Source organism: Camelina sativa, chromosome 5, assembly GCF_030686135.1.
Source record: "Camelina sativa cultivar CO46 ecotype springtype chromosome 5, ASM3068613v1".
NCBI classification, from domain to species: domain Eukaryota; kingdom Viridiplantae; phylum Streptophyta; class Magnoliopsida; order Brassicales; family Brassicaceae; genus Camelina; species Camelina sativa.
Genome location: NC_141884.1, coordinates 3,385,023 through 3,397,869, shown reverse-complemented (window position 1 = coordinate 3,397,869; position 12,847 = coordinate 3,385,023). Strand labels below are relative to the sequence as shown.

The 12,847-nt window shown below is 32.0% G+C and overlaps 3 protein-coding genes and 3 long non-coding RNA genes across 6 annotated transcripts; 3 read left to right on the top strand and 3 right to left on the bottom strand.

Annotated features, from left to right (window-relative positions):
- Positions 1-5: 5 nt before the first annotated feature.
- LOC104785236 (embryo-specific protein ATS3A) lies at positions 6-1,570 on the bottom strand. Its single transcript, XM_010510414.3, has 3 exons — positions 1,159-1,570; positions 925-1,032; positions 6-534 (listed from the first exon to the last, which is right to left on the bottom strand). Exons 1-3 carry the CDS (start codon positions 1,291-1,293, stop codon positions 232-234), a joined length of 546 nt encoding a protein of 181 aa, XP_010508716.1. The 5' UTR covers positions 1,294-1,570; the 3' UTR covers positions 6-231.
- Positions 1,571-2,841: 1,271 nt separating this feature from the next.
- Positions 2,842-4,629, bottom strand: LOC104785235 (peroxidase 25). The gene is made up of 4 exons (XM_010510413.3): positions 4,303-4,629; positions 4,026-4,205; positions 3,760-3,922; positions 2,842-3,324 (listed from the first exon to the last, which is right to left on the bottom strand). Exons 1-4 carry the CDS (start codon positions 4,513-4,515, stop codon positions 2,900-2,902), a joined length of 981 nt encoding a protein of 326 aa, XP_010508715.1. The 5' UTR covers positions 4,516-4,629; the 3' UTR covers positions 2,842-2,899.
- Positions 4,630-6,001: 1,372 nt separating this feature from the next.
- Positions 6,002-6,899, top strand: LOC147943237 (uncharacterized). Its single transcript, XR_015558538.1, has 3 exons — positions 6,002-6,116; positions 6,264-6,304; positions 6,402-6,899. It is a non-coding gene; the product is annotated as an uncharacterized LOC147943237 (long non-coding RNA).
- A 1,376-nt stretch (positions 6,900-8,275) lies between these two features.
- LOC147943236 (uncharacterized) lies at positions 8,276-8,920 on the top strand. The gene is made up of 2 exons (XR_015598288.1): positions 8,276-8,385; positions 8,597-8,920. It is a non-coding gene; the product is annotated as an uncharacterized LOC147943236 (long non-coding RNA).
- A 62-nt stretch (positions 8,921-8,982) lies between these two features.
- On the top strand, positions 8,983-11,775 carry LOC104785232 (uncharacterized). Its single transcript, XM_010510411.3, has 11 exons — positions 8,983-9,647; positions 9,731-9,818; positions 9,911-10,002; positions 10,106-10,224; positions 10,333-10,448; positions 10,544-10,671; positions 10,757-10,843; positions 10,964-11,024; positions 11,121-11,161; positions 11,246-11,366; positions 11,460-11,775. Exons 1-11 carry the CDS (start codon positions 9,265-9,267, stop codon positions 11,517-11,519), a joined length of 1,296 nt encoding a protein of 431 aa, XP_010508713.2. The 5' UTR covers positions 8,983-9,264; the 3' UTR covers positions 11,520-11,775.
- Positions 11,719-12,347, bottom strand: LOC104785233 (uncharacterized). The gene is made up of 2 exons (XR_767333.2): positions 12,210-12,347; positions 11,719-12,106 (listed from the first exon to the last, which is right to left on the bottom strand). It is a non-coding gene; the product is annotated as an uncharacterized LOC104785233 (long non-coding RNA).
- Positions 12,348-12,847: the final 500 nt, after the last annotated feature.

Genomic DNA, 12,847 nt, shown 5'->3' with positions numbered 1-12,847 from the left:
TATCCTTTTTCTATTTTTTGTTTGCTTGATATTTTTATTTTATACTTCTTTAAAAAAAAAGCTAGGCTATAGAGATCAAATAAAAGCATCAACATACATGTTATCTAACAAATACACTCAAGAGCAACACAATAATTGTACTTCTCTCTCCATGTGTGTTCTGCCATGCATAAAAATGGGAATTCACTGATACTCAATCACAAGTCCTTGCTTTTATGTTTTGATCAAATCTTACATAGCTGCGACGGAGTCAGTGATGATGGGCTGAGAAGAAGACTTGGTGTTGCTAATGCCATTGCAGACGTTAAAGCCGTACCAAACAGAGTTAGGCAAAAAAAGGTTGTAGTAGAAAGTGACAGATCTGATGGATGAGCCGTAGATTTTAACGTTCTCTGGTTTCCAGCCGTCGGATCCTTGCCTGAGGAGGTAGATATAACAGACGTCGCGCATACACGGTCCCGATATCTTGTATGTGTCTGATGAACACTTTTCAAATGTCCTCGAGTGTGGATCGTCTAGTCTCTTCACATACACCTGGACCAACAAAGTTTTTTTTTTAAGAAAAAACCAAAATAAACAAGAGAATTTCACATTCTGTATGCATCATCGTAACTACAAGTTATTACTTATGATTTATATAATTTTGTAATGTTAGAAATATTTTATTTTATTAATTTCGTAGAACTATTAAATTTATAATTATATCGAAATATTAATTTATCGAAATTAGGAAGATGAGATTGGTCAAACCTAAGCCAAGTTTCTTGGATCTCAATATCCAGATAAAATCAAGAAAAAAAAAACATTTCAATTTTCAAATACCGAATTAGATTGATTACGGATTAATTTGTTATTGAAGCAATCCGATAAATAAATATTATGTAGATGCAAAACAGAGTAACGAAGTTTAGAAAAAAAACTGACCTCGTTGCGGTAGACATCACCAAAAGCAATACTGATCTTATCTCTAGTGTAAGACACAGATGAACAGCTTGTTTTAATGATCACCGTGTAAGAACACACACCCGCATTCTGAAAATTATATTCGATCCCAAAATATTATTATTAACAAGAAAAAAAAAAAATACAATTCCACAATTCATGGATCACACAAATCTTGATCAATGATTAAATTATCGAAAGAATGGTATTTATTACCTCTAGCTTTGGTTTAGGGAGAAACGAATCAATCGGACGAGGTTTTGCGGTGATGAATGATCTCGCAGAGGAAGGCGATGCAAAAGAGCTTAAAACAACAACAACAAGAAACAAAGAAATCGCTACTCTGACCATCTTTTTTTTTTTTTTTTTTGTATGTGTGTGTGAGTTGAAAAAATGTCGGATGGAACAAAATGGTCAGATCTTTTTAGTTAGTGGTTTGGAACAAAAACTAGAGTATTGTTGTTATCTAAGACCGACACGAGGATCACGATCGTATTAATAAATGGGAGAACGAATTTGATATTCTTTTGTTTGCTTGTCACGATTTCATTGGTTATCTTCCTTTTTTGCCAACTAGAATTTACTTGTCTTTTATGCATTGTTTTGCACTTTTGCTCAAAATCATTATAAAAGGAAAACAGTAGTAACTGATAGAAAGAAATATAACAAAACAGGATTATACTGGTAAAAAATGGAACATGATCTAGTAAAATTATCTATAACCAATGAATTTTATTGACTAGATTATTATTATTAAAAAAAATTCAATGTATCTTGGAAAAAAGGGAAAATTTTGATTGTCTTGTTGACCAAAATTAAAGAAGACCTGTATTATCATCATTTCATTAATTAATTTGAAGAAAAAGTGTTAAAAAGAGTAATGTACATATCTATATATATATATTTTTTGTTTGTCAGATCCTACTATATTAATTGAGAAGTACAAATATGAAACTAATCTTAAAATGTGTAAAAAATTACATTCAATTACCATTAGAAAAAAATAATTAAGCTTAATTAACTAATTTAAATAAATATTATTAATTAAAAAATAAAAAACATTCACATATCAAATATTAAAAAATCTAAAATAATCTAAAATAATATTTTCTTTCTCTAATAAATAATGGACGAAATTACTAATTATTTTTTTCAAAAATATATAAACTAATCAGAATTTTAAAAACTAAGATTTTACATCCAAGTATACAATACAATTATTTTTAATAACTAAATTCGAAGATTTTGTTAAGTTTTCAAATTATGATTCTCCTATCACCTTTATTTTATTTTATTTACAAATTGTTTGGGATTTTCATATAATACTTATAATTTAAAATGCATATTTTTTTCTGCATATGTTGTGATTTGAATTTTTTAAAACGAATATATATTTACTTATTGTATGAAAATGTGTGTTTTAATTTCCACATTGGCAGGTTGGTAAAACTAAATTTATATAAATGATAAATTAATAATTTTTATTTGCTCACAATTATAATATTAAAATTACTATTTTATATTTCATAAAATAATGATGCAAATACAACAAACAAACAATATAAAACTGTAATAATACGTCAAAAATAAAATACTATAATATTTTAAAATAATTATTATTCAAATAGACTAATAAATTTACATAACAATTTAAAATAAATATTATCTCAAACAAAATAACTTTTTTTTAAAAAATAAAATAATAATTTTTATTATTATATTATATGTTTTTCTTTTAAATGTTGACCCGTGCTTTAAGCACGGGATATATCCTAGTTATAAAGTATAGTACATATATATTTTACCATTCAAACAAATGCAATACTTTACACTTTTTCAAGACAAACAGCACACTAAAAAAAAAAAAAGATCAAAAGACAATTACGAAACATTCAATAATTAAAATTCTGAAACATAGAGAATCTTTATTTATTATACGATGTTTTTAATATTCAAACTAGTAGTTCACCTTGGAACAAACTTTCCTGACCTCACCATCCACGTCTGTCTTTACATCAATGGAACTCATTTTAATCATAGCTTTACCAAACTCATAATCAAACCTAAACCCTAACAAACCTCTGAGACGACTTGCGTACTTCTTCACCACGGCGTTTGTCTCCGCGTCCGACCAAAGCCGTTGGTCTGACTCTAGAATAGCGTTGCCGTCGCGTAAGTTCTTGTAGAAACTTTCATCGAATTTTGAGGGACTGCCGATGTCAAGAGCTACACGTTTTGAACCGTCTCCATTGGGAGGACAAAGAGTCTTGAGCTGTGTAAGAAACGATGGGCTTATGGTTGGGTCGGAGTTTCCGGTCACAGTGAAGTTGTATAGACGGTAACGGAAGAAGAGACAGTCGGTTTGTCCTATTGTATGTGCACCTGTTCGCGTATAGATTAGACATATTTATGAGCCAACTACTTGGAAGGGAAAAGGTGAATATAATGGATCAGAGAAACAAATCATGCCATGTTCAATATGCACAATTCTAAGTGTAATTAATTACTATTTAAGATGGCCTAACGCAAGGGTGTCTCAAATATTCCCTTATCAAAAAAGACCAGAAGGCAAATTTTTGTAAGCTTAACTTTTAGTCACTTGCGTAGTTTAACTTTATTTTCATGTTGGTATGTGATGTCTAGTGCAGACATACCTTATATACTTCCAATTTTTGAAGAAACTCTACTTATGTTTCTTCTGAACGTATGCATAGAGTATAAATTTGAAAAGAATAAACCAACTTAACAAGAAATTAAAAAATAATTGGTTTTAAGCTTTAAATATCAAAAAAGAGAGATATAGAAGAATAGATATACCGAGAAGAGTAACGAGATCATGAGTATCCAATCCTTTATCTAGAAACTTTTGCTTTTGAATAGCAACAGAGTCGAATGGAGAAGGTAGATTCGATGCTTCCGATGCCAACGAGATTCTCCCGTCTTTACGACCCGTTGGTACTCGCCAGCTTGGTCCATCACTCTTGTTTCCCATAAATTAATATACGGAACTAGGTGATATTAGTAATTGGAAAAACTACCAAAGAAAATTAAGTAACCTAATTAGGTTTAGTAAACTTGCGTACCAAGTCGACAGAGTCACGAGCAGCAAGTGCAAGTATATCTGCACATGACACAACTCCTGGACACAACGACTCGAGCTTGGCTTTTGCATCATCGATTACTTCCAGCCCTCTTAGACCGAGATTTGCTAGAGCGGCTTGCTCCGCAGATTTCCCTTTGATTAACACCGAACCATCACAACCCTAGTATTATATATGTCATGTTCAAAGTCAACAATCTAACTTGCATATAATTGATACAAGGAGGTCAAGATTAAAAAAGAAAGAAAGGAATTGAAACCTGAACAAAACAGTCATGGAAATGAAGCCTAAGCAAGCCAGGGGAAATTGTGGGATCAGAATCAAAGTGAGATTGAACAGTGGATCTTACTATCGACTCAGCTTTCGGACATGAAGTTGAATAATAACCATTTTTTAACGATTGGCTTCTAACTTCTTTTCCCAACACCAACACTAACACTATTATCATTACATAACAATACTTGACTCCCATTTTTCTTTACTCTTTCTTTTTCTGTTTTGGTTAATTAGCATGCAATGATGTTCAAGACCCAACTTATACTTATATCCACTCTCACACACATACATATGCCTTTTTGTCTCAATGGAACCGTGTGGGGACACATAGTGCCTACTTCACTTTCCTATTATTTACGGGAATTGTTTTTTTTTTAATTGATTTATACTGGTATATACACTTGGTTGCCACTATGATGAATTAATGGGTTTGGATTTATAATAGTTTTGATATAATTTTATTCGGAAAAAACACATGCGCAATCTACGAGTTTCGTGCTAACTAGCTAGTGCTAACGCCCTTTCAAAATCTGTTTAAACCTTAAATTTTTTAATTTTATCAAACCAAAAAAAAAAAACTTAATTTTTTGAAGAAAAAAGGAACAGTTTAAAGAAACAACAAAATACGTCCTTTCAAAAATAGTTTTGATTCGTTTGCTTTACTAAAAGCGTCTTTTGATCTCACCTCAAACTTTAGCAATCGATGAAATAAGCAAACGTGTTCACAACTTGATTGAGATATAAGCCGTCACTATTTCCCCCCTTTCACATCAGCCTCTCTTGTAGTTCCTCTTGTTTAGTACTATTTACACACACCTTCATGATGAACATAGCATGCATGCTATATAGTATTGATAGACTTTTTCCAAGTGTTTTATTATTTATATATATTACGGAAATTCATTTTATGGTGCCAATTTCCGTTAAATATATTTGGTCGTTCTGTAAGTAATTTAGTTCTTTTCTTTGTAAAAAAAAAAATGCCTAATCAGAAGCTGTAAATGGCTACAAACATGTAAGATTAAGATCGAAAATCATGCATTATAAAACCTATCGATACAAAATATATCCTCACATTTAGCTCATAATCGTAATCATTTTCCAAGTGTCATTGTTGGCCTGTTCGGCTGTTCCAACTCTTTAACCCCTTGTTTACAGATTAATAATTGTAGCTTCAGGTCTGTTATTTTTGAAATTGTCCATATCTTTCTTATTTGCAATGCAATAACAGTGAAAATACTTCTCCCTTAGTCCATTGCACCTTTAAAATTCTTTTTTTTTTGACACATGTATATGAAACACAAAAGTCAAAACAAAATTATAAAGAAAGTAATACTTTATTAAATACTTTAATGTGTAACAAGTGAAGTTGTAGATTGGGATGTTACAATATGTCTGAATCCTGATCATCATCAATAATTTATTTTATGTAGATTTTATATATTTAAACTTATACTCTTACATTTTGATATGTTTAATCTCTAATCCTAAAAAATAAATATACATGGATTATATTTTTATGGTCTTAACTAAGTTTAGTTTTATTTTGTATACATGAGTTGTTTTTCCATTATTTCTGATAAAGATCCCAAAAAAAAAAAATCAATAGTATCTCCTCTTTACAAATTATGTCTTATATACAAACAAGTATCAAAATCTAGTAGAATATATAAACTATTTTAGACTATGATAAATTATAGTAATCATACAACTTTATGACATAAATCATAAACTGTTTTTTTTTGGGCAAAACATAAATTCATAATCCTATGCATCCAAGTTTCAATTAAAGAAAGGGTACTTGATCATGAAAACTGTAGTTAGCTACTAATTAAATGATATTGTATTGTATATTGAGATATTTTCCTCTCACTATAAAAGAAGAATTGTGTAATTATAAAAATCTAATCGAACATAACTCATATACTTGTGTTTTTACTCTAGATTTGCGAAGGTAATATATAAAACTCTTACGTAGATTCGAGGTACATTAGCAAAAACTTAGATTTTTTGGTACATTAACAAAAAAACTAACACATAATTTAGCAATTCTAACATTATTTTGTTATGTTCATTCGTAAGGGACCTTAAATAATGGGAAACATGTGTCGTCGTGGAATATCCAAAGATAGTGATAAGTCTAGCAGCAGCTCTTCAGAGAGTGATACATCTTCTTCAAGAATTTCATCTCCGAGTGTCGATGACGGAAGCCAAGAAAGTAGTGATCAAGTTTCAGCGTCTCCTACTTCTTCTTCTTCAGCGTCGCCTACTTCTTCTTCTTCAAGAGTTTCAGCGTCTCCTATTTCTTCTTCTTCAAGAGTTTCATCTCCGAGTGTCGATGACGGAAGCCAAGAAAGTAGTAGTCAAGTTTCAGCGTCTCCTAGTCCTACTTCTTCTTCTTCTTCTTCTTCAAGAGTTTCATCTCAAAGTTCCAGTGCTAACAGTCGATCGAGCAGATAGATCTTCTCATCTTATAATCGATCAAAACATCTTTAAAATAAATATTTTTCTTTGTCAATTTTCATGTAATTACATAAAAGTTTGTTGAAATTTTATGATAATAACTATATTATTTATTAATAATCTTTTAAATATGAATTCTGAAATTGTCAATAATTCTGAAATTGACTAAGGGAGAAGTATTTTGTGTTGTGTCATTAGGATGTGTTGATACAAAAATAATTCTAAACAAAATTCTCATTTCTCAATGGCATATGTTTATGTCACCTAAGTTAATATTATGACACAACACAACATAGGTTTGTTAATGCGCTAATCCTAAAGATAGGTTTAAAATCCTAATGACACAACACAAAATACTTCTCCCTCAGTCCATCGCACCTTTAAAATTCTTTTTCTGGACATATGTATATGAAACTCAAAAGTCAAAACAAAATTATAAAGCTTAATACTTTATTAAATATTTTAATGTGTAACAAGTGACGTTGTAGATTGGGATGTTACAATATGTCTGAATCCTAATCATCATCAATAATTTATTTTATGTTGATTTTATATACATTAAAACTTCTATAAATTAATACTCGATAAATTAATAATCTCTATAAATTAATAAATTTCTCCAGTCCCAAGTTGGAACTAGTGTAATTTTGGACACAATTCGATAATATAATAAAATAATAACTTTTTGAAAATCTTTTATAAATATCATCAATAGTATAAATTAATAATTATATAAAATTATCTAAATAGATGTATATATATACACATGTATTTTTATTAGAGTTCATTTAAGTTTTTTTACTATATAAACATCTTTGAACGTTATCTTCAAAAAATTATAATTGTTATTTTCTTTGTAATTGATTTTATAAATATATTATTTATAACAATTAAATATATTTTAAATTCTTTTTGACCAAATTAAGAAAGTTTTTCTATAAATTAATAATTATTAATTTACCGATAAATTAATAGATTTCTATGGTCCCAACATTATTAATTTATAGAGGTTTGACTGTATTTAACCTTATATTCTTACATTTTGATATGTTTAATCACTAATCCTAAAAAATAAATATACATGGATTATATTTTTATGGTCTTAACTAAGTTTAGTTTTATTTTGTATACATGAGTTGTTTTTCCATTGTTTCTGATAAAGATCAAAAAAAAAAATCAATAGTATCTCCTCTTTACAAATTATGTCTTAAGTACAAACAAATGTCAAAATCTAGTAGAATATATAAACTTTTTTAGACTATGATTAATTAGTAATCATACAACTTTATGACATAAATCATAATCTCTTTTTTTTTTTGGGGCAAAACATAAATTCATAATCCTATGCATCCAAGTTTCAATTAAAAAAAAGGTCAACTAGATCATGAAAAATGTTGTTAATTAGCTACTAATTAAATGATATTGTATTGAATATTGAGATATTTTCCTCACTTTTTTTTTTGACAAAAAGATATTTTCCTCTCACTATAAAAGAAGAATTGTGTAGTTGACAAAAAAAAAAAAAAGAAGAAGAATTGTGTAATCATAAAAATCTAATCGAACATAACTCATATACTTGTGTTTTTACTCTAGATTTGCGAAGGTAATATATATAAAACTCTTACGTAGATTCGAGGTACATTAGCAAAAACTTAGATTTTTGACTACAAGTGGTTGTTGCATTCTTAAAACTAATTAATCCTTAAGACGAAGAAGTACTATTTGATTAATTTGGAAATACATTACAAAAAAAAAAAAAAACTAATACATAATTTAGCAATTCTAACATTATTTTTGTTATGTTCGTTCGTAAGGAACCTTAATAATGGGAAACTGGTGTCATAAGGGAATGTCCAACGATAGTGATAAGTCTAGCAGCAGCTCTTCAGAGAGTGATACATCTCCGAGTGCCGATGACGGAAGCCAAGAAAGTAGTAGTCAAGTTTCAGCGTCTCCTAGTCCTACTTCTTCTTCTTCAAGAGTTTCAACTCCAAGTTCCGGTGCTAATAGCTGATCGAACAGATAGATCTTTTCATCTTATAATCGATCAAAAATAAATAATTTTATCTGTCAATTTTCATGTAATTACATAAAAGATTGTTGAAATTTTTATGATAATAACTATATTATTTATTAAATAATCTTTTATATATGAATTCTGAATTTGTCAATAATTATCTTCTTCTGTATTATATATCACGCTGATGTGTTTGCTACATAAATTAATTCTACACAAAATTCTCAATGGCATATGTTTATGTCACCTAAGTTAATATTATGACACAACACAACATAGGTTTTGTTAATGCGCTAATCCTAATCCTAAACTTTTTAAGGTTTTATTTAACATGACACGGTGTCGTATTGCACACACGTGGCGAATCATTATTGGTCGTTGTGACGCATAACTGGAATTGCTCTGAAGAATCCAACCTTTTCTCAGGCGAACGGGGGAAGACGAAACGAGGGCAACGAATCCGCCATGGCAGCTCGTAAGAGAGCTTCCACGATGTCAGTGTCCAACAAACCGGATCCAGCGGAACCCAAATCAGCGCCACCGGAGCAGAAGATGACTCGAAAGACCGTTGCTGCTTCCGGTGAGGAGTTCCGTCTCGCGCCGCCGAAACTGGGAGTGATCTTTGTGATCTCTACTCTTCTCTGTTCTCTCTATCTCTACCTTCTCTGTTTTCACTATAAGGTTGAAAACGAGCTCAAACGCTCGATTCTGATAAACGCGGGGCTTAGCTTGGTTGGGTTCTTCGTCACACTCAAGATGATTCCTGTTGCTGCCAGATACGTTCTTAGGCGTAACATGTTTGGTTTTGATATTAACAAAAGAGGCACTCCTCAAGGTGATATTAAAGTGTGAGTCTTTTTTGTTATCTCTCTAGTTGAATCCTCTCATTACTTCTTTTTGATCAGCTTAACAAATTACTATGTCATCACAGGCCTGAATCATTGGGTATTGTTGTGGGAGTTGTCTTCTTGATCGTGGCGATCATATTTCAGTATTTCAATTTTACTGAAGATTCAAATGTAAGTGTGTGCAAGCTTGATGGGTCTTGTTTTGTTGATCTTTGTGGCTGTAGTGTGATTCTCATCATCAATGTTTTGATGACTTTGTGTAGTGGCTTGTGGAGTATAATGCAGCACTAGCGTCTATATGCTTCATGATTTTGCTTGGATTTGTAGATGATGTCCTTGATGTGCCTTGGAGAGTGTTAGTTCAAATTCCTCTATCAATTTACTGTTTTGATGAAATTCACATGCTTGTCGTCTTTGGTTCACTTTGTTCTCTCTCTCTTGTCAATTACAAACAATAGGAAACTTGTCCTGCCAACTTTTGCTACCCTTCCATTGCTGATGGCTTATGCTGGACATACGACTATTGTTATACCCAAACCTCTAGTTGCTTTTATTGGCTTGGAAGTGCTTGATCTAGGTAATGATCAAGTTACACTAATTTAATACAAGTTTGACTTCCATAGTTATATTTTTGGAGAGAGGTAAAATGATTATGATTAGCTCAATATATGTTTTAATGTGGCAGGACGTATATATAAGTTATATATGGGGTTACTTGCCGTGTTTTGTACAAACTCTATTAACATACACGCTGGTCTGAATGGCCTTGAAATCGGTCAGACTGTTGTTATTGCTGCTGCTGTAAGTCCTATAGTCAATATATAATGTCTCTGAATTCTTCTCTCCCTTTTTCCTTTTTTGGGTTAAGATATGATACATACCACTTTTTTTTGTAGATCCTGATACACAATGTTATGCAAATCGGATCATCTACTGATCCCGAGTATCACCAAGCTCATGCCTTCTCGATATTTCTTACTCAACCGCTGATGGCCACGTCCTTGGCAATGCTTGCTTACAATTGGTAAAATCACTCAAAGCTAAACGTGCTTATAGATTAGTGGAAGTGATGCTTTTTCTGACTATTCTCTGCAATTTTCTGCTGTTAGGTATCCTTCTTCAGTTTTTGTTGGAGACACTTACACAGTATTCGCTGGGATGACTATGGCAGTTGTTGGCATTCTTGGTCACTTTAGGTATACTTCCAAACCCTCTTATCTTCTCTGAGGCACCTGCACTTCACTATTACATGGAAACTACCAGCTAGTGCATGACCATGCAACTGATTCCCATGCCATCTTTCTCTTCTGTTGCAGTGAAACCCTCCTCATCTTCTTTCTTCCACAAGTTCTGAACTTTCTATTGTCGCTCCCTCAGGTTTATATCTACTTTTACTCCTCTGTGGCATACTTAAATCTCGTCAACTCATGTTTCAACCATCTAACATAATATATACTAATAATAACTCTGCAGCTTGCTGGCATTGTGAAATGTCCGCGCCATCGTCTCCCGAGGTAACCATCTTTATGTTCAATTCTTTTTGTAGACTGATTAAAGAACAGACAGCATCACTCACCTCGTCTTTTGAAAATATCTAGGTATGATACAGCGACCGGATTACTGACCGGCACAAAAGATGGGACACTCGTCAATGTTTACTTGAGGTTGTTTGGTCCTAAATCAGAAAAGTCACTTTGCATCCATCTTCTCGTCTTCCAGGTAGGTCTCAAGTCTCAGTTATATGTATATATCACCACTGTTCGTATGTAAATTCCCAAATAATAATTGCCATTTTGTTTGTTTCTACTGCAGGCTTTAGCGTGTGCCTTCTGTTTCATACTTAGACACTTTCTTGCTGGTTGGTACAAGTAAAATCTGCAACCTGAAAAAATCTTTAGTTGCTCTGTTCTTCAGACAAGCCACAAATACAGAAACATTTAGTTTTAGTTTCTTGTACAATCTAATATAACAACGTAAGATGGTTTGAACTTTGAAGTAACTCGTGTAAACAAAGTTGACTCATTTGCGGCAAGATTCTCAAAGACATGACAATGTATATCATCATCATCAGTTTACTCAAAAAACTTACCTTTTTATACTTAAAGAGAAGAGCAGAAAGAGTTCAAATTGAAACAACGAACATAACTTTTTAAAAATCCACACAACTCTCTCTCTCTCTAGGTCAGAATCCACCACAGCATTTAATTTAATTTCTACCCCAATGAACACTAACAACAGAGTTAGTGTTGGTTAAAAAAGCAGACAACATATTTTAGGGTTGGTCAAATTTCTCCCGCGCTTCCGTCACTTTACTCAGTAAAGTCTCAAACGCGCTCTTTAAGTCCAGCAGTTCTTGATAACTCTTTTGGTCGAGATTTGCAGTCATGGTATCCAAAATCTCAAAAATGCTTTCAAAGGCTTGGTCCGTCTTTGACACGTTCCCGACGGATGCATCCATACTACCAAAATTAAAATAAACTAAAGGCCTTAATAAACAAACGAAAAAGCTCATATAAGATCCAAATTTTTTTTTTTTAGGGTTTGAAATCGGATCTTTGTTACCTCATTGGCTGCACATCCTCTTCTGTAGTTTGTTGGAACTGGAAAATGGAAACTAGGCTTCTTCGTTCAAATTGAGAGAGAGACGAAGGCAGCTCTAAAAGAGTGGAGGAGTATTATTTATTTGTTATGGGCCGTTCGGTCTCTCTTCTATATTGGGCTATTCACACAATTTTTTTTTTTTTAAAAACCCATAAATGCCCACTTAAATCAAATAATGGGTTTTATAGATAGGAAAAAAGATGAAAAAAAAGAGGGTTTTTTTTTGTCGAAAATGAAGAAAATAGCGGTGCGTTTAATTCAATGTTTCACAAACTTTAGAGAAAACATTTTCGAGATTTTTTTAGCAGAATTTGTAATGTTAAACCTTAGGGAGGAGTGTATTGTCCTCGTCAAGGATATATGCCAATCCACCTGCCATCCCGGCGGCTACATTTCTACATTTCTACATTATGACATATGGCGTTTAAGACATTATTAAGTTCTTGGTTCTGGTTTCTGGCTCAAGGCTGAGAAAGTGAGGTGTTACTTACTTCCCAAGTACAACGACACAACCACCAGTCATATATTCACAGCAATGATCTCCAGTGCCTTCAACTACAGCTTAAGCTAGAGAGTTTCTAACCGCAAATCTTTCTCCT

Coding starts and splice junctions, on each gene's coding strand:
- LOC104785232 (XM_010510411.3), top strand. CDS start 9,265: ATGGCAGCTCGTAAGAGAGCTTCCACGATGTCAGTGTCCAACAAACCG. Junction 9,819..9,910: donor ATTTTACTGAAGATTCAAAT/GTAAGTGTGTGC, acceptor GACTTTGTGTAG/TGGCTTGTGGAGTATAATGC. Junction 11,025..11,120: donor TTCTATTGTCGCTCCCTCAG/GTTTATATCTAC, acceptor ATAACTCTGCAG/CTTGCTGGCATTGTGAAATG.
- LOC104785235 (XM_010510413.3), bottom strand. CDS start 4,515: ATGGGAGTCAAGTATTGTTATGTAATGATAATAGTGTTAGTGTTGGTG. Junction 4,206..4,302: donor TCCATGACTGTTTTGTTCAG/GTTTCAATTCCT, acceptor ATATAATACTAG/GGTTGTGATGGTTCGGTGTT. Junction 3,325..3,759: donor TGATCTCGTTACTCTTCTCG/GTATATCTATTC, acceptor ATACGCGAACAG/GTGCACATACAATAGGACAA.
- LOC104785236 (XM_010510414.3), bottom strand. CDS start 1,293: ATGGTCAGAGTAGCGATTTCTTTGTTTCTTGTTGTTGTTGTTTTAAGC. Junction 1,033..1,158: donor TCCCTAAACCAAAGCTAGAG/GTAATAAATACC, acceptor TATAATTTTCAG/AATGCGGGTGTGTGTTCTTA. Junction 535..924: donor GTGATGTCTACCGCAACGAG/GTCAGTTTTTTT, acceptor TTGTTGGTCCAG/GTGTATGTGAAGAGACTAGA.